At 44.0% G+C, this 27,709-nt stretch overlaps 1 protein-coding gene across 2 annotated transcripts in view; it reads right to left on the bottom strand.

The window, feature by feature from the left end:
• LOC137529024 (endothelin receptor type B-like) overlaps window positions 1-27,709 on the bottom strand; it is a 78,950-nt gene that overhangs the window by 28,656 nt on the left and 22,585 nt on the right. For both annotated transcript variants that reach the window (XM_068250895.1, XM_068250896.1), the window contains exon 2: window positions 3,313-3,842. In XM_068250895.1, coding sequence (XP_068106996.1) covers window positions 3,313-3,783 — 471 coding nt within the window. In that variant the 5' untranslated portion in view covers window positions 3,784-3,842. The remainder of the gene's footprint in view (window positions 1-3,312; window positions 3,843-27,709) is intronic.

Raw genomic sequence — 27,709 nt, 5'->3', positions numbered from 1 at the left:
TAATATAATAAAACTGAGAGCATATTGAACCACTGTTAGTTGATTGGCACTGGGTGTAGCTGTTAGATAAAATATCTCTGTGTAACTAACACTAAACCTCCTCTTAAAGAGAACCCGAGGTGGGGTTCTCACAACAAAATCCCCATACAGAGGCTGGCTCTGCCTATACAGCCCAGCCTCTGTTGCTAATCAGATCCCCCCTAAATCCTCCCTGCGCTCAGCCAGACCCCATAAATCTCAGCCGCGCTGCCCACATGCAGCGTGTCAGCAGCGGCTGTGCTTAGCTTCCTAACGTCAGTCTCCGCTCTCCCCCGCCTCCTGTATCGCTCTGGTCCCCGCCCACGTCCCTTCCCTCCACGCTGATTGGAGGGAAGGGACGCGGGCGGGGACCGGAGCTCTGCAGGAGGCGGGGGGAGCGCCGAGACGGACGTTATTAAGGTAAACACAGCACGGCTGTGATTTATGGGGTCTGGCTGAGTGCAGGGGGAATTTAGGGGGGATCTGATTAGCAACAGAGGCTGGGCTCGATAGGCAGAGCCAGCCTCTGTATGGGGATTTTGTTGTGAGAATCCCACCTCGGGTTTTCTTTAATGCCAAACACTAACACCCCCCTCCCCCTTTAATGCCTAAAGCTATCCCCAGTGTTTAAGCAACCAAAAGGATGGCAATCAATCGGCTCCCCTATTTTACTTTATCTAATAGTCCAACATGGTACCTTATTGGGTACACCGTGTTTCCAAAATCACCATCTGGGTCCCTCCCTGTTACCCACTATTTGTACTGGCGTCAATGGGTGCACAATCGGCCTGGTCTAGATAATATTACCTCCTGGGAGAAAACTCATGAGAAAAGTTACTTGACTAATGATGTGTTAAGCTTACAACTTCTGTTCCTATGGGAAAAGACTGTATCATTGTTTACACAGAGGCATGTGTAAATCAACTAGACAGCGGCAGGACAGATAGAAACCACTTTAGTTGGTTGTTAGTTGTTGTCTGTGCAGCAGACATTTTTTTTCTGAATTAAGGTGGCCACTCACCATCCATTTTGTTAAAATGTCTTTCCAATTCAAGAATTGCAACCTGACTGATTGTAAATCTGACCAATGTAGCACACACGTGGGTTAAATTTTTTCCCAATTATGAAAAGAAAAATGATTGAAAAATCTGAGAAAATTGCTTGGGTGTATATATTAATACATTGAAAATCTACCACACCCCATTCAATGTTCATAAAAATTGATCAGAAAACTTCACCACTCCCGATTGACTTTTTTATCGAATAAAATCAGGAAATACGAACTAATTTCTTGCCCGAATAAAAAAAACAAAAAACAAACTTTAGATTTTTGGGGAAATCTGATTGTTTTTATCGATTGTTTGTTTTGTGTGTGGCCACCTTTGCTACATCAAATCTCATTGGTCAAAGCATGGAGAAATATTTTGAAAACTACACATAAAGAGACTGCTATGTGACGAAAAAAAAAATGTATCTGACTGGTGTGAACACTGATGTTTTGTCTCCTAGTTCATTTTATTATACAGGAAAAATTCCCTTTAAAGCCAATTTAAGAGTAATTATCAAGCATTGAATAGAATGAATTCCGCACATGTAAGGATGTGGCATATTACATAATATTTGACACAGTGAATCTGCAGTAAAGAGTTTTCAAATAAAACTGATTTTTAATGTGTAGGGAGATTACTTCATCTGGTACTTACTGCTTGAGCCACTGTATTTCTTGATTTTTGAATGAAGAAAAATAAACAGAAACAGATTCACAGGCAAGATATAGCTCAGGGACATAAACAAATTGATTGATGAAATGTAGCTTTAGACAACAAATACATTGGTTTCAACAGACCTTATTTGTGAAAGCTTATTCGAAAAGTGTGTTTCAATGATTGCAGGGAGAATTGCAATCTGTACACAATGTGATGATGCTCTTACTAGTGTACACTATGTGTGTGTGTGTGTGTGTGTGTGTGTGTATATATATATATATATATATATATACACAGTATATCTCATGTCACAGTATACTACACATTTCTGTACTTCAGTCTTGGATTAGTCATAGTTTTTCAGCATGTGACAGGCAGCTCCCTCCCCCCAGCCTCACAAACTGCATCACAGACAAGCTTAAACAGAGCCTGGAGGGGGTGTGCAGGGGGCATGCATAACTTGTATTCATTGCAACGGAGGCCGTTCATTCCTCCCAGGGTCGACAAAGCTTGACAAAGAAAAGACGATTAGATATATTACAGAGACAGTGTAACTAGAAAAGGCTGCAGTAATCCAGACCACATTAGAACAGGTATAGGAACTTATAGGATAGAAGAAATAAGGCTTAACATTTTATTACAGAGTCTCTTTAACTCTTTTCAGGCCGCAAGGCTCTGGCTCCTTAAAGTGAGATAAAACTCTGACATAGCATTCAATAAAAATGTGTTTCCCTACTTTTTATTACCCATACAGTTATCATCATATTTGCTTTTGTGCACAAGTAAAATTGACTGTTTACAAATGACAAAGTACAGTTTATCTGCTCTGAAAGCTGCCATTGCATATGATTGCATAATATGTATATATTAAAATCTTTCTAGTGTGCATTTCTCAGCTCTTTGTGCTTCTCAGTTCAGTGCAGCTCAGTTTTGGCAGTTTGCTAATGTTTATTAAATGTATCTCACGAAGATTGTAAACAAAAGATATTTCATCACTTCTTTGGATGCAGCCAGAAGTGTTGTGTTTAACTGTTTGATTGCTATTCTGCTACATTTTTTGTGATAGTAGATTTTATGCTGTAAATAATCTTTTCGAACAAAGAATAAATGACCAAAGCCTTTTTTTTTTGTCCTGTGGCCATTCAGTGATCACTGTAATTGTCTCACAGTGATCACTTGGTAAGGAGCCAATGAAACTGGCTCTTTGCCACTAGTAGGAAGCGCAGGTGTCATATGACAGCCATATCTGCTGCTTCAGTGGGCAGTGATCAGCTCAGGACTGCTTAAAGCTGCAGAATAAAATTTACACCACATCAGAACTAGAGATCTGCAGGTGCAGCATTGGTTCTCACTTTTGTGGTCCCAAGATGGGTAAATGAGCTATCTGCCAGTGAAGACTGCTACTGTAAGCAGACTGGTTTGGTTACTTTTAGAAAGCGTTGGAGTCTTAAACACTCTCAGTATTGAAGGCCTGCAAGTGGGACCCATGGCAGTACCACATGCAATTTATTAGCGTGTACAGGAAAAAATACACTAAAATATAGACAAGTAAGAATAAAACATTCAAGCATAGGAAATGTATACAAACCTTGTAAATATTTATGGGAATAGCGATCAAAATGTAGAAAAGATCTCCCAATGCAAGACTTGCGATGAGTACATTGGGACCATTCCTCATGCATTTATTCTTGTAAATAATTCTTAGAAGTGTTGAGTTTCCCACAATCCCCACTAGGAATATGACACATGACAGTATGGTGGTAACATACTTAAAAGCATGTTGGATTTTAGAGCGAGATACACAAGGTGGTGGTCTTTCAGGTGGTATATTTACCATGCCTTCATCTGACAGATTACCACCATTTTGGGCTGGATCCAGCTGGACAATATGTTCTGCTTGCTTGCGGTTAATTATCTGTGACAGCTGAGAGCTTTCCTCTAGATATTCCGGCGTTGGAGAAAACTGGCAGGTAACGCAAACAATTAGGCAGGCCATCAACACTATGGCAACTGTGCCAGAAGACATTGTAGACTTTTGAAATCGTAGAATTGTAGGCATAATATGAGAAGAATTTTAAAACTACAGCCAGATGCAGCTTAGTTTTTCAGGAAACAAACCTGTTGAAAAAAGAAAAATAATAAAAAGGCTGTTTTTAGATGCTCTGTTTTCATTATTACCTAATAAATAAATGTTCACCAATCAGAAAATTATACTTAAGGGCACATGCCACTTACAGTCACATTTCCTTTTGGGATTGGAGTTTTCTGAGAAAACTTGTAGATAGTCTTTTTGGGGCACCTTTCTTTCTGTCATTTAGGCTTAGTCCACACTAGGACGGATGAATCTCCAACATATCCTGGACAGATATGCTGGTTCTGCTAAGGTTTCATCACAGCTGGTCACAGTAGTACAGTTGTGCCTCCGACATTGCTTGGGTCACCACCGCTGCTCGGGTCACCACCCCTGCTTGGGTCGCTACATTTCATGCCACATGGACTAGTGATACAATAATGGGAGTTCTGGGAGAAGCATAATGCTGGAACTTCTTGTTGGACTAAAACAAGCCAATAGGCACCCTCCCTCCTCAGGGAGGATTCTCATTGGTCCACCGAGTGGTGAATCAATGAGAATTTTCCCAGAGGAGGGAGGATTCCAATTGACTTATTATTATTATTGACTGTTAGCCATGCCAGCTGGGCCACAGTAACACTGCCAACTAGAGTTGGGCCGAACCTCCGATTTTAGGTTCGCGAACCGGGTTCGCGAACTTTCGCGGAAGGTTCGGTTCGCGTTAAAGTTCGCGAACCGCAATAGACTTCAATGGGGATGCGAACTTTGAAAAAAAAAAAATTATGCTGGCCACAAAAGTGATGGAAAAGATGTTTCAAGGGGTCTAACACCTGGAGGGGGGCATGGCGGAGTGGGATAGATGCCAAAAGTCCCCGGGAAAAATCTGGATTTGACGCAAAGCAGCGTTTTAAGGGCAGAAATCACATTGAATGCTAAATGACAGGCCTAAAGTGCTTTAAAACATCTTGCATGTGTATACATCAATCAGGTAGTGTAATTAAGGTACTGCTTCACACTGACACACCAAACTGTTCACTGAACAGAACAGGTATGCAGTGGCGGGTTCACTGAACAGGTATGCAGTGGCAGGATCAATGAACAGGTATGCAGTGGCAGGATCACTGAACAGGTACGCAGTGGCAGGATCACTGAACAGGTATGCAGTGGCAGGATCAATGAACAGGTATGCACTGGCAGGATCACTGAACAGGTATGCAGTGGCAGGATCACTGAACAGGTATGCAGTGGCAGGATCAATGAACAGGTATGCACTGGCAGGATCACTGAACAGGTATGCAGTGGCAGGATCAATGAACAGGTATGCACTGGCAGGATCACTGAACAGGTATGCAGTGGCAGGATCAATGAACAGGTATGCAGTGGCAGGATCACTGAACAGGTATGCAGTGGCAGGATCACAGTACAGGTATGCAGTGGGCTGAGGGCTCACTGAACAGAACAGGTATGCAGCCAGGAAGAAGTTAAGCCTAACTAATCTTTCCCTATGAGAGACTGCAGCAGCTCGCCCTACTCTCACTAATGCAGGCACACGAGTGGCCATAACGGCCGCCGCTGCCTGCCTTATATAAGGGGGGGTGGGGCTCCAGGGGCTAGTGTAGCCTAATTGGCTACACTGGGCCTGCTGACTGTGATGTAGAGGGTCAAAGTTGACCCTCAGGTGCATTATGGGGCGAACCGATTTTTTGCGAACTTTTGCCGCAAAACGTTCGCGTGCGACACCCGCACGCGAACCACCTAAGTTCGCGCGAACCACGTTCGCCGGCGAACCGTTCGGCCCAACTCTACTGCCAACCAGGCTACAGCATCATTGCCAGCCAGGCCACAACATTATCACCATCCAGGCCACAGCATCACTGTCAGACAGGCCACTGCATCATCACCAAGAACGCTTCAGCATTATAACCAGCCAGGCCACAGCATTACCGCCAGCCAGGCCACAGCATAACTGCCAGTCAGGCCACAGCATAACTGCCAGTCAGGCCACAGCATCGCTGCCAGACAGGTCACAGCATCAATGCCAGACAGGCTGCAGCATCTTCACTAGCCAGGTCACAGCATCACCACCAGCCAGCCCAGCCAGCATTCACCACCAGCCAGGCCACAGCATCACTGCCAGACAGGTCACAGCATCAGTGCCAGCCAGCCAGGCCAAAGCATCTCTGCCAGTCCAGCACAAACCAGCATCACTGCCAGCCATTCCACAGCATACCCACTGGCCAAACCAAAGCATCACCACCAGCCAGGGCACAGCATTACTGCCAGCCAGACCACAACAACACTGCAAGCCAGCCCAGCATCACTACCAGCCAGGCTACAGCATCACCACTACCCAGGCCACAGCATCACTGCCAGGCCATAGCACACAGCATCACCAGGCCAGTCAAGAGGACTGCAGCAGCCAGGTAATAGGACTCTGCCTTATTATTAAATATCTTAAGGGGGCACTCTGTCTCTTTGTGTGAAATGCTGCTTATTTATGAAGCTCCTATTGGGAGGAGGGGGCACGTTGACTAATTAATGGGTAGGGGGCTTTAGCCCTCGCTCTGCTGGACAGGTCCATTGTCTTTTAGTTACACCACCGCTAAGTTCATGTAGTCCCACCCATGACCACGCCCACTCCCCTCATAGCTACATCTATCTCTGATACATAACTGAAGTAATTAATTTGTAAGTAGGGGACTGTTTGTACGCGGAAAGATCTCTGATACAGGAAGTATGGCTGAGAAGCAGTGAGATTGCAGATTGATCTTTCTACTAGTCCGACAGAAAAAAAAAAATATAAATATATATATATATATATATATATATATATATATATATATATATATATATATATATATATATATATATATATATATATATATATATATAAACAAACTATTATTTGAATCCTGCATCATTACATACTAGACAGAAATTACATATAAGGGGCAGAATGAAATGTATGAAATGTTCTAAGACTGCTTCTCATATCAGATCTGTACAAAAACTACCTCCACCAATATCACATGCACCACATGGCTTTCTTATCTCCTTGCAATGAACAGCCTTATTGACATCCTACAAATAATGCGTTGTCTCTGTAAAGTCCATTGTCTTATTGTCCAAGGTCATGAGGGCCTTGTTTCTCCTCAGGCTTTTCTCATCTACTGACTAATAATCCAAGCTTTGATGACCTGTGGGGAGCAGTCCGTAAACCACTGTAAAAGTGCACTTATATGCAGAGTGGTACAAGAGAAGCTTTGACTGCAAAGCATGCCCTCGGGTACTCAGATTTTATTACAAAGTGTAAATAGGATTTAAGCAACACAGTTAGCGGCATATAACAGAGGATACACACTGTGCATTATTAGTAGGAAACCCTATGTATGGGTAGATAAATAAGAAGCAAACATAAACTACTATCTGGCTTATTAAGCATAGCAACATGTGTTAAGCCTGCAGTCATCCTACAAGTAAATGTTTACCAATGATGAAGCTGACCCCTTCGGTAGCCATTTTGTACTGTGGTTGAACAAAGCAACTTTCCAAGTAGGTAGTGATGGGTGGGAAGCCTGTTTTGAGGGGAGCTTCAACTGGGACACTTGCTAATAAGCCAACCTTTTTGCATATCCAGAGACATGCATGAAGCTTATATACAACATATAGGCCCAACGCCAAAACAACATGCAATAAAAATAGAACCCCTGCCCCCTCCCCCCTCCATCCTGGCTGCCACCATTCCCTGATTAGCTTCTGCTATATGCTCCAGCCCCTGAGATTCCACTGATTGTAATACATATAAAATAAGGAACATTACCCACGATCTCCCACATCAAATTAGTATAGTTAATAATAAATGTATTCAATGTTAGTAGTAAATAAATACCAAAAGACACCACACTAATGAATTATTTCACAAAAAAGAACAGTGCATATAGTACCAGGGAAGAGGTTTCCCCATGTGAGAAACTCAGGTTTTAGTAAGTAAATAAAGGATCCTTAAAGAGAAACTCCAGTGAAAATAATGTAGTAAAAAAAGTGCTTCATTTTTACCATAATGATGTATAAATGATTTAGTCAGTGTTTGCTCATTGTAAAATCTTTCCTCTCCCAGATTCACATTCTGACATGTATTACATGGTGACATTTTTACTGTGGGCAGGTTATGTAGCTGCTGCTAGCTGTTTTGGCTGTTAGAGACAGCTGTAAACAGCTAATTCCTGTCTGTGAACATTGTTACATTGTGACAAACTGCCAAAAGTACCGCGGTCCCAGAGCTTCTTGTGGGAGGGGTTTCAGCACAAAATCAGTCATACAGCGCCCCATGATGGTCTGTTTGTGAAAAGCATTATATTTCTCATGTAAAAGGGGGTATCAGCTACTGATTGGGATAAAGTTCAATTCTAGGTTGGAGTTTCTCTTTAAAGTGGGATAAAACTCTGACATAACATTCATTACAAATGTGTTTCCTACCTTGTATTACCCATGCAGTTATCATATTTGCTTTTGTGCACAAGTAATATTGTCTGTCTACAAATTACAAGTTCCCAAAGTACAAGTATCTTCATATTATTGCATAGGTGCTGTATTTATATATTCAAATCTAGTGATCACTTCTCAGCTTTTTCTGCTTTTCAGCTCAGTACAGCTCAGTTTTGACAGATTGCCCATGGTGGTTACTAAATGTACCTACCAAAGGAATGTAAACAAAAGACAATATTATCACCTCCTCGGATGTGACCAGAAATTGCTCACTGAAGCAAGGAGCTTTCCACTGAAGAACAAAGTGCTGTGTTTAACTGTTTGAATGCTGTTCTGCTACAAGTGTTTTGTAGTAGTAGATTTCATGCTGTAAATAATCTTTGAGAGCAAAGAGGAAATGCTGAGTTTCAAACCACTTTAAGCAATGTGTCAGTACATAATGTCAGATGTAATGCTGAGAAAATGCAAATAAATAATGAAAACAGAAAACCATAAAGTGCAGTGGAGCACTATTCATGCATTTAAATCTCTAGGAAATACGAAAAAGTATATGAAAGTATATGTATTAGAAATAAAGAGAAGGAAATTGTGATATGTGATGCATGAATTGAGAACCAGGCGAATAAATGACTAGGAAAAAAATACACAGTGAGGCAAAATATAGGGATCAAATTTTTAGCTAGTGAATGTTTTCGGTAATGCAGAGTATGTCCATCAGCCCATGGTTGTAACAGGAGACCAGTGTATCAATTGGAAGCTCCACCAATAGTGTGGAATGTCCACTTTCTCAGGAGCTTCTAATTTGTCTGAGATATAATATTAGAGAGGAATTTTACAGAAAGATAGTAGAAAAAAGAAAAAAATTAAGGCATTGCAAAGTAAAAAGTTAAAAAATAGAAGTTAGATCAAAAATCTATTGATAATTGGCATGTAAGGCGTTCATATTGTTTGATGCTCATCTTCTTTACTGCCTAGGCATGAAAAAAAAAACAAAAAAAAAACAGACAGCATCATCCTCCATATTTATATATAAACACACCGCCATTAACTATTTGATAGGCTAAAAGGTATATACACTATATATATGCATAGAGGGAGATATTGTTTGCTTGGTAGGGGGAAACAGCCATAATCTCCCACAATGCAACAAGGTTCACACACAGGAAACTGGCCATGACAATGACATCACACCATGGGAGGGGTGTCGCCTCATTACCAGCTACATCAACATCCATGGTAATTTATCAGAGAAAAGATTGATATTTCTCTTGAGAAATGGGGTCTCGACAACTGAATGGGATGAAGTTCAGTTTTGCACTTAAGTTCCTCTTTAACTTAGATCTAATTGAATGAAATACAACATTTTAAACCAAGTTTTTGATTGCTTTGCAGTCTTTTTTTTTTTTTAAAAAGATTGTTTAAGAAGACTGACTTCAATTATATACATGTGTAAAAGGCATTAGACTCGACCTAATGCTAACCAGACACATCATGCTTTGAATCGGCTGAAACAGCTGTTGGTCATGTCAACCAACCAAACCATCTGTTGCAAGAAAAATATTTATCAGAGCCAAAGTCTTGACTAAAAACCCAATCCATTGAGCATCAAGAAAGTGTGTTATAACCATTAGAGATGGCCCGAACCTCCAATTTTCGGTTCAAGAACCGGGTTTGCGAACTTCCGCAAAAGTTAGGTTCGCGCGAACTTTCACGAACCGCAATAGACTTCAATGGGTAGGCGAACTTTGAAAACTAGAAACACTTATGCTGGCCAGTGGCCACAAAAGTGATGGAAAAGAGGTTTCAAGGGGTCTAACACCTGGAGGGGCATGGAAGAGTGGGATAGACGGCAAAAGTTCCGGGGAAAAATCTGGATTTGACGCAAAGCAGCGTTTTAAGGGCAGAAATCACATTGAATGCTAAATTGCAGGCCTAAAGTGCTTTAAAACATCTTGCATGTGTATACATCCAGGTAGTGTAATTAGTGTACTGCTTCACACTGACAGACTAAACTCACTGTGTAATGCACCGCAAACAGCTGTTTGTGTTGTGACAGCCGTGCTGGACTGGTGCGCACCATGGTGAGAGTGCAGGCTGTGGCGAATTTCAAGCCCATATGGTCGACGGGCTGTGGTAGCTTAATGATAGAAAACAGTGACTGTCCAGCTGATCAAATCTGGTCAGTCCACAATGAAGCAATGACCTTATTATCGTGGGTTTGCCCCCCCCCGACACTCATATAGCCGGCGGTCATTGCTTCATTGTGATACGCAAGCCCCTACACCGTGGCAAGGTAATGATCACGAAGGGGAATGGGCACATGTACATGCCTTTTGTTTTGTTGTTGCAGCTGCAGTGCAGCCAGAAAAATTAGGCAGGCATATACACGCACCAGAAAAATTATTACAGGGGCCTTAAAAATTCAGGAATCTGCCTGGAGTCCTGGACCCAGTTGGTGGTGGCGGAGAAGGCAGTCAAGCGGCCTGCAGGCAGAGGTGTTGTGTGGGGACTGATTTAGTCTTCGGGCAGGCCTTAGCGTGCTTTGTAGACCAGGCATCCATGGTCAGATGGACCCTTGACTCAACGCTGTGTGCCAGAGATGTTACCACTTGCCTTTCAACATCACGGTACAGTTTCGGTATCGCCTTTTTTGAGAAAAAAATTGTGGCCTGGTATCTTCCACTGCGGTGTGTGGCTTTGCTTTTGTGTGCTGCTTTTCCTCAGGTGGTCATCCCATTGCAGTTTGTGCTTTGTAATCATGTGCCTTTGTAAGGTAGTTGTCCCTACGCGGGTCTTGGTCTTTCCACGGCTCAATTTTCAGTGGCAGAGAGTACAGATGGCATTGCTCTCATCTGAGGCACACACACAAAAAGAGGAAGATATGTCACGCTTCCGTAAAGAAGCTGAGAAATATGAGAGGTTCTGTGTTAAATAGTCAACTACGTCCTGACAATATTGGGGGTTGATGGCACGTGCCTTCTTCTGAACACTGTACTTTGGTCGAGGACCGCATGAAATCACAACAGCGCGACCTCGAACAGACCTGCCAGGTGGCCTGCCTCTGCTTTTTGTTTTGTCCATATTGGGGGGATGAAGTGAATGGTATGCACTGAGTTGACTAATACAATGTGCAGTCACACAGGTGCAGTTAACAGTTATGCACGGAGTGGTATATCACACTGCGTGCACTCACGTAGGTAGGTGGGTGCACTGAACACAACAGGTGCATATGCAGTGATGGGTATTACAATGTGCACCTGTCACACACAGACAGGTACCGGACAGGCACAGTGACACACAGACAGGTACCGGACAGGCACAGTGACACTGCGCTCACGTAGGTAGGTGGGTGCACTGAACACAACAGGTAGGTAGGTGTATGCAGTGATGGGTATTACAATGTGCACCTGGCACACACACACAGGTAGTCACTGAATGTGCTGGGCCTGGCAGTGGCAGTGGCACACACAGAAGGAATTACCAAGGCTGTCTATGCAACACAAGTGTCAGTGGGACACAAATACAAAAAAAAAATAGATCACAAGAACAAGATTAGCTCTCAAAAGAGCTGTTGAGGGGCGCTTTTTAGCAATAAGAATCAGCAAGGAGCAAGCTAAGAAGCCTACAAGAGCCTAACTAAGCTTTCCCCTATGAGAGTCTGCACCAGCTTTCCCTTCTCTAATTACTGCAGGCACACAAGTGAGTCCAATGCCTGACGCTGCCTGCCTTTTATAAGGGGGAAGGGGGGGCTCCAGGAGGAAGTGTAGCCTGGTTGGCTACAATTTGCCTGCTGACTGTGATGTAGAGGGTCAAAGTTGACCCTCATGATGCACTATGGGGGCGAACCAAACATCCGGGAAAGTTTGCGTTCGCTGGAGAACGCGAACCACTGAAGTTTGCCAGGCACCGTTCGCAGGCGAACCATTCGGGCCATCTCTAATAACCATTGTATCACCATTCACCATTGCATCAGCACTTGTCAGCCAAAGTTTTCTAGCTAAAGCAGGTGTATCAATAACTACTGCCTTGCTATGTCTATGGGATAGCAGATAGTGATCCCATTACAGGTATGTTAACCCAGATATCGGTGTTACAGAAAACAGCAGTCTTCTGTCTGAAATAAGCCCTGCTGACAAACAGTGCAGACACTACAGTCTGCAGCTGGTTTAACAAAACTATAGTGTTCCTTAACATAAGACTGTTGTTTATTATACAGATGATATTCACCATGGATGGACATACATTTTCCACCGAATATCAGTCTTAGAAATCGGCATTCGGTGTATATACCGCATAACCACAACTCAGAAATGTTAGCCCAATCACAGAGCTCAGAAGCATTGAACCAATCACAGGCCGAGGAATTTTTCTGTGTAAATTGGAATACCATGAAGAAATTTAGACCAGTCACAAAATTCGGTAGTATCTGAGTCTTGTGATTGGTCTAAAATGTCCATGGTATTTTGATTTCCACTGTAAACTAATTTCTGAGTGGTGTGATTTGGCCTAAAATTTTTGATTTTGAGAATGCAGAGGTTTGCCTCCAAAATCGGAATACGATGGAAAATTTAAACCAATCACAAGAATCAGATACTACGAGTTTTACTGAGTCTTGTGCACCTTAAAGAGAATCTGTATTGTTAAAATCGCTCAAAAGTAAACATACCAGTGCTTTAGGGGACATCTCCTATTACCCTCTGTCACAATTTCGCCGCTCCTCGCCGCATTAAAAGTGGTTAAAAACAGTTTTAAAAAGTTTGTTTGTAAACAAACAAAATGGCCACCAAAACAGGAAGTAGGTTGATGTACAGTATGTCCACACATAGAAAATACATCCATACATAAGCAGGCTGTATACAGCATTCCTTTTGAATCTCAAGAGATCATTTGTGTGTTTTTTTCCCCCCATGCACTGAAGTTTCAGGCTGCTCTTTTCTTCCTGCAAACAGCTTTGTCCTTGTTTGTAATTCCTCAGTATGTGAAAGCCCAGCCAGCTCAGAGGAAGATTTATCCAGCTGATTAGAGCAGCTTCTCTTCTCTCTTATCTAAATAACACACAGGCAGTGTGCATAGAGGGGCCAGGAAAGGTGAGTTCATAGCAGAACCACAACACTGAAGAACTTGGCAGCCTTCCAGACACAGGCCGACAAGTCTGACAGGGGAAAGATACATTGATTTATTACAGAGACTGTCATAGTAGAAAGTGCTGCAGTTAGCCAGAACACATTAGAATAGCTTTTGGAACTTGTAGGATGATAAAAAACAGGATGCAATTTTTGTTACGGAGTCTCTTTAAGGACCAGAGACCGCTGGTACCAGAAACCGATGCATAATGCGAATCGCCACACATACCTGCCACTACCGCCATCCACGCCTCACACCCATAGCCTCAGGCCACACAATCTGCCATCTCTATGACTTTCATTGGCTCCTGACCATGTGATCAATGTAAGCCAATGGGAGTTGTTTACATTGATGACAGTTGGCTCCTGGCTGGCTCACAGATCTCTGCTGTAAAGGTGCTTGTAATAGGTCAATTCCGATTACACAACATTTTGTGTGATTTTTCGCATTTATGCATCGTGTAATTGCGATTAGGTTGCATACATCATACACTATGTTTGTGAATCGTTATTACACCTGTAATAACGCAATTACACATAATGTATAAAATTACACGTACATGTGTAAAAAAATTTGCCAGTGTACTGTGCATGTGCATTAATTAAGTATTCAATGCAAAAAAATGCGTTTGCATGCAAAAAAAAAATGCGTTCATCCGCCAGTGTACTGCATATGTGCGGGTATTATTTAAATATTCAGTGCAAAATATGCATTCAGATGCAAAAAGAAAATTTGCATACAAGTGTAATTAACGCAAACAAAATTTAGAATGAATTAAGCTAACATGCGTAATTACGGTTAGCGAATACGTTTCTACACATTTTTTTTCTATGTGTAATCCACAAATTTCACTTTATGATTATGATGCATAATTTTGAATTATGATGCATAATTACGCATAGGTGAAATTTTTGCCCGCCACTACTCTGCTGTCATAGAGAAGGCAGGGCGAGTGAGCCGCGTGCGGCAGGGAGAAAGCTACAAGATCGATGGGAGGCGAGAATGCGTGGCGGTGATGTGAAATCTACGCCCTTGCAGGAATAACCAGGCAGTGTTGCTTGCGAATTTTCGCCAAAGCCATTTTCGCATCGAAAATCCCATTCGCGAAAATAACTACTATTTTCGCTTCAAAGGGCGAAATTTCGCATTAATATTTTCGCATTAATTTTCGTCTAAAGTCCGTTTTTTTCGCGTTGAATATCTAAGCCCCCTTAAAAGCTAGAATCACCAAATTTGCAGGGTATATTAAAGAGATATGTGGGTACAAGAGGAAAACGAAATTTTTCAAAAAGACCTTAAAGTTTTTGAGAAAATCGATTTTAAAGTTTCAAAGGAAAAAAGTATACATTTAAATGCAGTAAATGACAGTTACTTAAAGGGATACTGTTGGAGGGGGTCGGGGTAAAATGAGTTGAAGTTACCCGGGGGTTCTAATGGTCCCCCACAGACATCCTGTGCCCACGCAGCCACTCCCAAATGCTCCGGCCCCGCCTCTTGTTCACTTCTGGAATTTCAGACTTTAAAGTCTGAAAACCACTGCGCCTGCGTTGCCGTGTCCTCACTCCCGCTGATGGTACCAGGAGCATACTGCGCAGGCCCAGTATGGTCTGTGCTTGCGCCGTGTGCTCCTGGTGACATCAGGGGAAGCGAGGACATGGCAACGCAGGCGCAGTGGTTTTCAGACTTTAAAGTCTGAAATTCCAGAAGTGAACTGGAGGCAGGGCCGGAGCATTGGGGAGTGGCTGCGTGGGCACAGGATGCCTGCGGGGGACCATTAGAAGCCCCAGGTAACTTCAACTCATTTTCCCCCGACCCCCCCCCCCCCCCCCTACAGTATCCCTTTAAGCAAACCTAGAGGTAGTGTAAAATTACTAATATCAAAAGAAAGGGCCAAGTGCCAAGTGCAAACTGCCAAGTGCAAAGGGCCAAGTGCAAGGGCCAAGGGCCAAGTGCAAAGGGCCAAGTGCAAAGGGCCAAGTGCAAAGGGCCAAGTGCATAGGCAAAGGCCCAAGTGCAAAGGGCCAAGTGCAAAGGCCCAAGTGCAAAGGGCCAATTGCACGTGCAAAGGGCCAAGTGCAAAGGGCCAAGTGCAAAGGCAAAGGGCCAATTGCAAGTGCAAAGGGCCAAGTGCAAAGGCAAAGTGCAAAGGCAAAGGGCCAAGTGCAAAGGGCCAAGTGCAAGTGCAAAGGGCCAAGTGTCAAATGAAAAGGGCCAAGTGCAAAGGCAAAGGGCCAAGAGCCAAGGGCTCTTTGCACTTGGCCCTTTGCACTTGGCCCTTTTCATTTGACACTTGGCCCTTTGCACTTTGCACTTGTTCTTGGCACTTGGCCCTTTGCACTTGGCACTTGGCCCTTTGCACTTGGCAGTTTGCACTTGGCACTTGCTCTTGGCTCTTGGCCCTTTGCACTTGGCACTCGGCCCTTTGCACTTGGCAGTTTCCACTTGACACTTAGCCCATGGCACTTACACTTGGCCCTTTCTTTTGATATTAGTAAATTTACACTACTGCTAGGTTTGCTACAGTAACTGTCATTTACTGCATTTAAATGTATACTTTTTTCCTTTGAAACTTTAAAGTCGATTTTCTCAAAAACTATAAGGTCTTTTTGAAAAATTTCTTTTTCCTCTTGTACCCACATATCTCCTTAATATACCCTGCAAATGTTCGCCTTTCGAAACGAAAATAGTACTTATTTTCGCGAAAATTCGGCGAAAAGAATATTTGCATTTTCGCTCATCACTGTAACCAGGAATAACAGCATGAAAATAGGGTGTGGATTTCAATCAAAGCCGCCCCGGAAGCAGTTAATGTACCGAAATTGTTGTATGATGTGTTTCTTAGCCTAGAATATAGCTGAACAGTAGCTGGTATTAATGCACAATTCACTCATATTTGCTTTGGTTGCTTCTACATTGATTCTTCTCATGATATTAAGGATGACCTATTGGCATTGATGATCAGTTAAGGAATTCTGTGACTAGGCTAATCCTTTCACTGAACAGACTGTCCTTGTCTGATTGCAGCCTTTCTTCCGAATAACCATACATCCTGCTAGAAAATGGATTATGGCTTCGCCGACAATCTTCCAGACATGGGATAGTTACTCAGATTTTTCCTCTTCAAGCTATTTTCTGGGGCATGGAGATAATTAGGGTTAGGTAATAGGCAAGTTTACGGTCAGTCTAGAGTTATTGATTAGAGTAATGATGGATCAGGATCAGGGTTAGGTATCATTTTAAGGGTGCATACACACATCAGACCATAGTCTTTGGAAAATGAAAGATCACAGACCAATTTCCCCCCCTTCCATGTAGTATGAAAGCCATACCTTCACAGTGTTTCGTATGGAGCTGAACTCCCCATCAGACAGGAATCTTTGCAAGATGCTGCACACACAGATGCTGTACAGACACAAAAGATCAGTATCTGTAAAAGATCAGTTCCTGCCAAAGATCCGTTCCTGCAAATTGCATTCATGGGGCTTGATTCACAAAAGAGTGCTAAGTGTTAGCACGGCCGTTTTCGCGTGAATTTTCGCATTGCGCGCGATCACGAATTTTCGCGTGAAACGCGAACGTTTTCGCGCGCAAACTCTAATTTTCGCGCTAAAACAATATCGATTTTCGCGGTAAAATTCGCGTTTGCACGCGAAAATGTTATCGTTTCGCGCGAAATTTCACGATTGCGCGCAATGCGAAAATTCGCGTGAAAACGTCCGTGCTAACACTTAGCACTCTTTTGTGAATCAAGCCCATAGTGTATGATATCTGCAGATCCTCATACACACTTTGTTTAACAGACATTCATCTGCAGATCAGATCCACCAGTATGGATTTTCAGATCTGCAGATAATTGTTTGATCTGCAAATGAATGTCAGTTAAACAAGGTGTGTATGATGATCTGCAGATCTCATAGACTATGAATGCATTTTGCATGAACGGATCTTTGGCAGGAACAGATCTTTTGCAGATACTGATCTTTTGTGTCTGTACAGCATCTGTGTGTGCAGCATCTTGCAAAGATTTTTTTCTGATGGGGAGTTCAGCTCCTCCTTATGCTGGATCCACACGGTGCGTTTGCGCACTCGATTTCCCGCTCGATTCCCGTCGATTCGTTTATTTCCAACATGTCTGATTTGGATTTCGATGGATCGTTAGGTCGATTCGCATGCAAAGTATGCCGAATCGACCTAACGATCCATCGAAATCCAAATCAGACATGTTGGAAATAAACGAATCAATGGGAATCGAGCGGGAAATCGAGTGCGCGAACGCACCGTTTGGATCCAGCATTACAAAAGACTGTGAAGGTATGGCTCTAATACTACATGGAAGGGGGTAGAATTGGTCTGAGATCTTTCATTTTCCAAAGACTATAGTCTGATGTGTGTATGAGCCTTAACAGTGTAGACAAGGGTTTGGCTTAAGGCCCATACACACGTCGGATTTTTCTGAACGACGGGTCGTTTGAACGTCCCGTCGTTCAGTCGTTCGCACGCGGAATCAGACGTTTGTACGGACTATCGTTCGCGTGATAAGACTGGTTTCCATCGATCCGCCCGGCGGATCGCTGGAAACCAGTCTTATCACCCGAACGATAGTCTGTACACACGTCGGATTTGACGTGCGAACGACTGAACGACGGAACGTTCAAACGACGGGTCGTTCAGAAAAATCCGACGTGTGTATGGGCCTTTAGGAGAACAGCAGGGTCAGTTTAGATTAGGATCAAAGGTTTGATGTTAGGCTAAGGCTGTTAGGGAAATACTCAGGAAGAGGTCATGGTTAGTCCTTCTTAGATTAGCGAACTATGGTGGTTGCCATCTAAAAAATGCCTGATTCCTGGCTGTAAAACTTCCCTCTTCATCCAGATTCCCCAGTCATTCTCCTAGAGCAAGCATACATAGCTGGAAAGTTGGAGCCACGTCAAAATGCATGAGTTATAAGCTTGCTAGGGGAGTGAGGGCTAGATCACACTAGGCGCTTTGGTAGCTTTTTGCTGATAGCCGGCGATCAGCACAAAAACCCCTGTTTTTTCCCCTGCACAGGAAAGTGATTTAGGAGTGATTGCGTTTTGTGATTCTATAACACTAAAATGCAATCACTCCAAAATTGCTCCAAAAATGCTGCATGCATCATCAGCAAATAGCTAATCACTGGCGATCGTTACAGTGTAAACACTACCATTGATTTGTGTTAGCAGCAGCAATTTGCTGATCGCCAGTGATCAGAAAGTTGCTGAAAAATCACCCAGTATGAACAAGCCCTGATTCTGAATGCATTCCAACCAGATGACCAGTATAACCATCAGGAAACTATATATTGTATATAGCATATATATGTATACTGAATTGCTTTCCAATGCAAGGTGTAATTTAAATCCCTAATTCAGCCCAACCATGCCCCCCCCCCCCCCCACACACACACATTTTTATTTTTATTTTTTTACAGATAATGGCAGTAAACCCACATTAATAGGCAATACAGTGTTTTGTGTATTACACATCTGTAGATAACAGTCAGTCAATTGGTTAAATGTAGAAGGCGGGACAGTTAAAGGACACCTGTAGTGAGTGGGGTATGTAGGCTTCCATATTTATTTCCTTACAAACAATACCATTTGTCTAGCAGTCTTTCTGATCTCTTCGGTTGCAGTAGTGGATGAATCAAGCTTGTGAAACCTAACCCAGTCAGACTTCAGTCAGAAACATCTCATCTGCATGCTTAGGGCTTGTTCACACTATGAGCATTTGTGGATTTAAGCGCTGGCGATTTAAGAAATTGCCCTAAAGCTCTTGTGCAATGATTCCCTATGAGAGTGTTCACATATGAGCGGTTCAATTCCGATCCATTTCCAAAACGCTGCCTGTACCATGTTTTGAGCACTTTGGCTCAATGGAAGGTATAGGGAAATCGCAAAGCGCTTGAAAAAGTGCTTTGTATAGCGATTTCCAGAGCGCTTCTATGAATAAATCCATTGTATATATGCATTTACGGGTCAAAGAGAAAAAAAAAATTCCTCTGCAAAAAGCTCTTAAAAAGCGCTTAGAAAGTGCAGGGAAAGGCTATAAAAAAAATCACAATAAATCGCTCAGCACTTGAAATAGTGATGGGCTGGCAATTTATAATGTGAACATAGCCTAATTACTCAGGGTCTATTAGGATCGGGAAATGGAAGTGTAGGAACATCAGATTTGGCTAGGAGATAGTATTGGGCTAAATTATTAACACAATAGTAATACATCAGGAGATAGGTTTGTATTAAGCATAGTTAAAATAGTTATGGTTAGGAGTAAGTAAGTGCTGAAATTTAACTACAATATACTGTTCCCAAAATAATCAATGATGGAAAATAATAATAATAAATATTATTCTGCTAATCACCAAATACTAATCACCAAATAACCTCATTGCTATCGCCAAACATGGTGCTCAGGTGGTTCAGGAAGGTCTAGAGGCAGCAGCTAGGTTTTTTTTCAACCCAGTTTCCACTAGGTGGTCTTTTCGTGCATGGCTTCCCAGATACTGTGCGCATTTGTATGTGAAAAAAATGTTTGTGTCTTCCAAAGTCGCCATAGCACAAACAAACGGGTAGAGATTGACGGTCCACTGATTTTTACATGGGCTGTAATTTCCAGTGCATTTTTCATGTGCTGAAAAATGCTGACACCTGGATTTAGTGGAACCTGATCCCTACATTTGCTTGAATCAGTCATTTGCATGTTGCCATTCGCTAGTGTTACTGGAGTTGTCTAAAATCTATTATATTCCAATCCAACTATAATTTCCCTTATCATACATGCCAGATCAGCCTGCACTTATTTTAATGAAATGAATTGCAAAGATTAAACAGAACCGTAAAAGCTATCAGAAGTTCAGCACTACTATGAGGTCTTTTAAAGTGGTAATCGTAATTTAACTTAATGGGAACTTAACTGTCCATTCTAAAAAGTTGCAGCATTTTACCATGAATTGGATTGAACGGGCCAGTGAATGAATGGCTACTTTGTACTGGGGTAGAAGAGAGAATATTATTCATGACAAGTATAATTATCTCTCTACTATAACGTGGACACAGCAAGTTTCCAGAGCCCCCGGCTATGACGGGTTATATACTGCCCCGTAATATGCAGGCTATAAATGCATTCAGAAGACAATTCTTTTTCAGTCTGAACAAGCCAAAATAAAACCATGTTGCTTTTTAAATAATACTAGGATTGCAATGAACATTTTTAGCTCTATGTGTATATATATATCTCTCTCTCGGACAAAAATAGAAAATAGTGTCACATGACATATAAAAATCTGTATTCACTTGAGTCAATAGAGAATAAGGGCCCTTTTCCACTAGCTGCGTTTTTGGCAAAAACGCAAAACGCATGCATTTGCTGATTCTTAAGTGCAGCCTGTTTAAAATAAGAATCTTGGGTGGCTTTTTCCACTGTTGCATTCTGATTTTTTAAAAAATGCAAACGCATGTCTGTGCGATTATGATACATTTTGCGTTTCAGTGTAAAGCATAGGAACGCATGAAAAACGCATACAAAAGCGTTTGCATTTTGCGTTTCGTATTGATTTAACCACTAGACAGTATCTATTTTCAAAAATCAACACAACACTTGCCACTCAGAAAAACGCAAACGCATAAAAAACGCACAAAAAATGCACATCAAAATTAGTTAAGAAACTTTTCAGTTTTGCAGTGGAAAAGGAGGTGTAATGCTGGGGGGTCATACTTTCCGACCACCCAGCTCAACAAGGCTAAGTAGCTGGATAATGGAAGAGGCTACACAGGTTGCCCAGAACAAGTGCTGCTCTAGGCTTCCGATATCGCAACAAATAGACACAATGGCAGCGCAGTGCGATGTTGCGCTGCCTATGGTCTGAGTAACCAGACAAAGAACGCACAGACAGACAGAACGCTTGCAAGACTAAGCGCTGCCCTAGCGATAGCAAGCATTCAGACAGATACAAGACAGGACTATAGATTGGAGCGTAACTAGTAGCAACCGCAGCTCACAGTCACGTCCACAGAAGCAGAGCAAGCAGGTTAACAACCAGTCACCAGCAAGCATCTATACAGGCAAGACTACAGGAAAGAATGTAACTAATAGCAACCACAGCCTATAGTTACGTTTCCAAAAACTAAAGTAGCAGGAATACTACCAGTCACTAACGTGGTGATGGCAGAATCCAAGCTATCTGGATATTGGACTTCACTGACCCACAGCGGATGCAGCGAACGTCCATCAGGCATGGAAACAAGGCAATACACAATAATACAGAAAAATAACAAACGGCTCAACTAACTGATAAATAAATATTAGCAAGTCTGCATATATATTTATCAAGAAACTAGCTAAAGCACAAGTAATAAGGTCGCATTGAACTACAATAACAGAACTATTACAGAGTAACAAGGTGCCCAGCAGACCAGCGTACTGACCGCTATGTCGGGCAGAGTCTGAAATGGGAGGCAGACTTTTATGCCGGCATCAGCCAATGGATGCAGGTATGCAAATTTCCACACAGCTGAATGGTAATCATTCAATCCTGAGCTGGCTTGATTACCATTTGCTAGCTGAAAGACTATCATAACAAATGCATGCAGTACTATGCAACAACATGCATGTAGGAAATCTAGGGCTATCTGGCTGCAGCTCAACTGCAGCAAATTATAGGAGGAATCCTGACAGCATCCTGAACTGCTCTGAACTGCAGAGTGATTGCAAATGACGATAAGACTAACTGCAAATGCGCAACCAAATGCAAGCAGACAAGTTAGAACTGCCCAGTTGCAGCTCCACTGCAAGCGATAGAACATGCTACAGGAGAGACCCTGACAAATGGGTTTTGCCTCATTAACGGACAACTGAAGAGAGAGTAATATGGAGGCTGCCATATTTATGTTCTTTTAAGCAATACCAGTTGCCTGGCAGCCCTGCTGATCCTCTGCCTCTAAAACGTTCAGCCATAGGCCCTGAACAAGCATGCAGCAGATCAGATGTTTTTGACATTACTGTCAGATCTGAACAGATTAGCTGTATGCTTGTTTCTGGTGTGCATCAGACACTACTGCAGCTAAATAGATCAGCAGGCCTTCCAGGCAACTGGTATTGTTTAGCAGGAAGTAAATACACTACAGTTATCATTTAAAGGGAATCTGTCATGATGGTAAAGTGGGTGCTGCATTGCTAACTCATTTTTGGATGGAATGTTCAGCTTTCTGGATGCCAGGTTTACGTACCTCGTATTTACTGAGCAGCAGTTTAGTGCATACATCCCATTGAAACACAAGAACATACACGCACACCCTGCCACACACATACTGACTCATACGCACACACATGCTAACAATTGTCGGTGTTCGAATTTGGGAAATTGAATTCAGAAACTTGATTTCTCCCACACATCACAATACAGTACCTGAAGCAAGGGACAGGGTCACGAGGAGTTAACTTTGCTGAAACCAAAACAAAAGTTTACCTTCTTCAAACAGAAGGTATTTGCAATAACTCAGGTTGGAGGGAGCATATGATTTCTCCCACGATGCATCAATGCTGAATATGCAAATCATCATTTGTTGTCCTTGTAAGCTAACCACACCTCCATATCTGCTGGAATGCAATGATGTGTCAGCTTGGTAATTGTACAGAGCCACAAAAATCCAACATGCATACAGACTGCTTCGGATTGGTTGTTCCTCATCAGTACATGGCATGGATTAATGTGGCTCTATGAAGTTCCCCTGATTGGGGGGTATTCACCTTGGGAGGGGGAAGCCTCAGGGTCCCAATGAGACTTCCCCCTCCGCTGTAGCTGCAGGCAGTCCAGCGCTGGCTCCCCCAAAGTGTCCCGGAATCCTCCCTTGACAAGCCTGACAAGCACTGATAAGCGCTGATTTATTTACCTTTCCTGGCTCCGGCAGGGGCGCTGATGCGGCTCCCCGTACAGAGATCTTCGTCGAGTCCGCTGTACTGCGCAGACGCAGGAGACTTGCGCCTGCGCGGTAGAGCGGTCTGACAGCGATCGGCTATTTCCGCCTATCTCTGAGGCGGAGAGCCGATACTGCACCTGTGCTGGAGCCGGGAAGGTAAATATTTACATCCCGCTGTTTGGGGAGCTTTATCACTGCCGCCGCCGTGGGACCGAGGAGGATGGGGGAAGCCTCAATAGGATCCGGAGGCTTCCCCCACCCGAGGTGAGTACCCCTCAAGGGAGGATTTTTTCGTTGCAGGTTTTGTTTAAGTTGAGGGAAGCATCTGGATAGTCCTTGACCCCGCCGCCGCTGGCTAGGACCCTCTTCTTGTTTGTGGCCATGCTCGACTTCATGCACGAGTGCTGCCGTATTGCACATGCACAAGTACAGCAGTGCCAGTGCGCTACTATGAAGCGTGCACTGAGGGGAGCGCAGCCATGAGGACACATCCAAGAAGCTCATGTCAAGTATATTTAGAAGGATCCTGCAGTGGCAGGTTATTGATTGGATCAGGAAGCCTCTGGAGTATCCAGAAACTTCCCTCTACTGAGGTAAATGTCCATTTTTCCTTTTTTTTTCCAATACAGCACGCATCAATACCTTTATAAAAGAATTTCCTTCATCCACCAAGGTGATGCATATGGGGTGTTTGCTCTTGCTATTACAGAATAATTTGTCAGTCTAACTACAGGATCAGACATTCCAATGCATGCCTATTTCAAATATCACGGGAAGCATGGTGGATGCATGCTGCAGTATGGGGGAACCAGTGCTGCACTCTCGTCTTACAGCGCTGGGTCCCCAGTTTGAATCCCAGCCATGACATTCATCTGCAGGGAGTTTGTATGTTCTCCCCGTGTCTGTGTGGGTTTCTTGTGGTCACTCTGGTTTCCTCCCACATCACATAACATACAGATAAGTTAATTGGCTTCCCTCTACAATTGGCCCTAGACTAAGATACATACACTACATGATATAGACATATGCTATGGAAGGTATTAGATTGTGAGCCCCTCTGAGGGACAGTTAAGTGACAAGACAATACACTTTGTACAGCGCTGTGGAAGATGTCGGCACTATATAAGTATTAAATAATAATATTAACACCTGCAAAGCATTCCCATATCTACCTCCCTTAAAAAGAAATGGAAAGCCTTAATAGTTTTCAATCAGCCATGGTAAAATGGTTATCCTTCTCTCCAGTCCATATGGCCTATTTGTTGGTCAGAAGAGGGTCAAGCAAGCATGTCTTTACATGAATTGCTGAAGAACAGTCACCCAAAGTGATCATGAAATGATTTATTTCAAGTGAGAAATCTTTCAAGTTTATAAATAGCTTAAAGACAGGGCTGGGGCTAAAAAAACAAAACAAAAAAAAAATCTATTTACCTGGGGCCTTCTCCAGCCCCTGGCAGCCTATATGTCCCTCACCACAGCTCCGCTCCCAGCCAGTGTCCTGGGGTTCCCTCTGGTGCAGATACAGACCTCGCCAGGCGCAGAAGATGCCGAGCTGGTGAGGAGCGGAACTGCGGCGAGGGACAGATAGACTGCTTGGGGCTGGAGGAGGCCCCAGGTAAGTAGATTTTTTTTAACCTGTCCTTTAACTACTTGAAGACCGCCTCATGCCAATGGCAGCAGCCCCAGGACTGCCTAACGCCGGATCGCCGTCCTGTTCCAATTCTGATGACGGAGGGGAGGGGAGGGGGGAAGGGGAGGGAGGGAGAGAGAGCCTCATAGAGGCTGGGGAAAAAAATGGCCGCAGCAATCGGAGCCCTCTGGCAGCATATTCCCTTAGGGACAAAAAAAGGAGGTGAGTCCAATCGCTGGGCTCCATAGCTGGGCTGTGCAGGAGGCTGAAAAGCCTGCACAGCCCAGTACTGCAAAAAATGGCCTGGTCTTTAGGGGGGTTAGCACTGTGGTCATCAAGTGGTTAAGGAAAATGACCAATATGTCAGCAGTCAGTGAAGGCTTTGCGTCATTGATATTACCGTGTGTGGAAATGATGGACACAGTCTCTGTTTATGAAGGATTGGTCACATTGTGAAATTGGTCACATTGTGAAATCCCTCCTGCAGACAAACAGTTCAGCACTCAGCTTGCTGCAGTTGTTAGTGTTGGGATCACATAAACAGTTCATCCTCAGAGGTGCATCCGCTGAACAGTTTTTGGAACATGTGGGGTACATCTCTATCAGATGTCATCAGATCTGTAAAGAGACTGGACTGCACTAAGGATACAGACAGGGGTGCTCGGATACCCCTTTTCAAAATCCGAATTGATCCGGATCTGGATACCCAGATATCCGGATCCTGATCAGATATCCAGATCCGAACGTTCTGACATCCACGTACATGCGGATACCCGAACGCATTATCCAGGCAATCCGGGCAGATTCGGATATCCGGATAGAAAAACCGGAAGTGGCCTATAAATAGCTTCTAAAATATTTTTTCAGGTAAATGATGCATGTAGCATCATGTTTTTTTAAAGGGAAACACTAATTTATTATGTGGGGAGTTAAAAAAACAAAAAAAAGTGGCTGTAAATTAACATCAGGAGTAGTTTACAGACAGCGGTCATGCAGCCCACATTGTGTCCAAAGTCCAGCTGCACATCTGAGACATGACAGTTTTCAGCTCAGACATCTCCAAAAAAATTACACAGCAATTGTGTTTAGATAGTTCACCACCATGGCACTTAGTGTGTTGGTACCACGGCTCAGTAAAACATTAGGAGAGGTTCCAGGAAGCGGTCATACTGCTGCAGTTGGGGCCTCCCCACAACTCGGACAGCACAGGCACCTCCAAAAAAATTACAGAGCAATTGTGTTTAGATAGTTCACCATGGCACTTAGTGTGTTGGTACCACGGCTCATTAAAATTTTTTTGGACCAGGCTTATGACTCAAGATGGAGCCTGGAGGTTGTGGTGGTAAAGGGTGGTAAGGCAGGCATAGTGATTTCCAGCCACTTAATTTCCCCCTCTTGCCAACAACAGGGGCCAGGAATTCACCAACCACAAAAGCCTGGTTTATTTTGAGGAACTCCAGTCTGTCCACAGACTGGGTGGATAGACGAGAGCGCTTCTCAGTCACCATGCCACCGGTCGCACTGAAGCACCTTTCGGACAGCACGCTGGAAGGGGGGCAAGCAAGGAATTCCAGGGCGTACTGCGCCAGCTCACTCCAAATATCCAGGTGCTTGACCCAGTCATCCAAGGGGTCCACAGGGGTGTCGCTGTCAAGCCTGCTGTAGGACCCCATGTAGTCTGCCACCATCCAGGTCAGGCGCTGGTTCTGGCTTTGATAGCCACATGCTGCTGCAGGCACCTCCTCAGTCGGCAGCTGTACCGGCGTGGCATACAGCGCCTTTGTGAGAGACAGCAGGTTTGATTGGCGCCTGCTGCTGATGGACGCAGGCACTTGCTGCTGTGCTGGCTGGACTGTGACAGCAGGGGGGTGGGAAGTCTGGGGGAAGGCTTCCTCCAAGCGCCGAACCAGGGACCGCTGCAAATCCCTCACTCGGCGCACAGGGTCTCCTCCTGCAGGCAGGAGCTGATGCAACTTCCCCTTCAGCCGTGGGTCCAGCATCAGGGTGATCCACATGTCCTCCCAAGCACGCATCTGCTTGACCCTTGGGTCACTGCGCAGGCACTGCAGCATGTGCACTGCCATGGGGAAGAGGGCTGCCATCTCTGCTGACACATACCCTAAATCATCACCCCCAGTGCTGTCCTCCTCCTCTGATTTCTGAGCCTCCCCCTGCTCTCACCACCCCCGCACCACTGCACTTGGCCGTGCCCCCTCATCTTCAAGGTCAGGAACCTCTAACTCCTCCAAGTCCTCCAACTCCGAGTCCTCCAACTCCAAGTCCTCAACCTCCTCCTCCTGACTCACAGAGGTGGACTGTGAAGGTTGCCGCTGCTGCTCCTGCTGGGTCAAGGCTGCCTCTCCCACTTCCAGCAGAGCATCCAGGGCCTTGTCCAGCATGCACACCATGGTCAACAACTCACACAGCGACGCACGGTCCAGGCTGACCATGTTGGTGGCCTCCAGGAAGGGTGCCAGCAACAAGCACACCAGCTGCATTTTTTCCCACTCTGATTTGAGGATGATGTCCGGGTGGTGCCGGTCCTGAACACGGTGGTGTCCGCGGTGGCTCTAGCCAGGTATCGGTTGACAGCCTGCCTCTGTTCAACCAGACGTTCCAACATGGCCAGGGTGGAATTCCAGCGTGTTGGAACGTCTATGATCAGACGGTGTTGTGGCAGGTTCAACTCCTTCTGCACGGTTTCCAGGGCTGCTGAGGCACCGCCCGAGCGGTGGAA

This window comes from Hyperolius riggenbachi, chromosome 8, assembly GCF_040937935.1.
Source record: "Hyperolius riggenbachi isolate aHypRig1 chromosome 8, aHypRig1.pri, whole genome shotgun sequence".
In the NCBI taxonomy this organism is placed as follows: domain Eukaryota; kingdom Metazoa; phylum Chordata; class Amphibia; order Anura; family Hyperoliidae; genus Hyperolius; species Hyperolius riggenbachi.
Note: the sequence above shows the minus strand (reverse complement) of the source record. Positions and strands in the feature narration are given on the sequence as shown.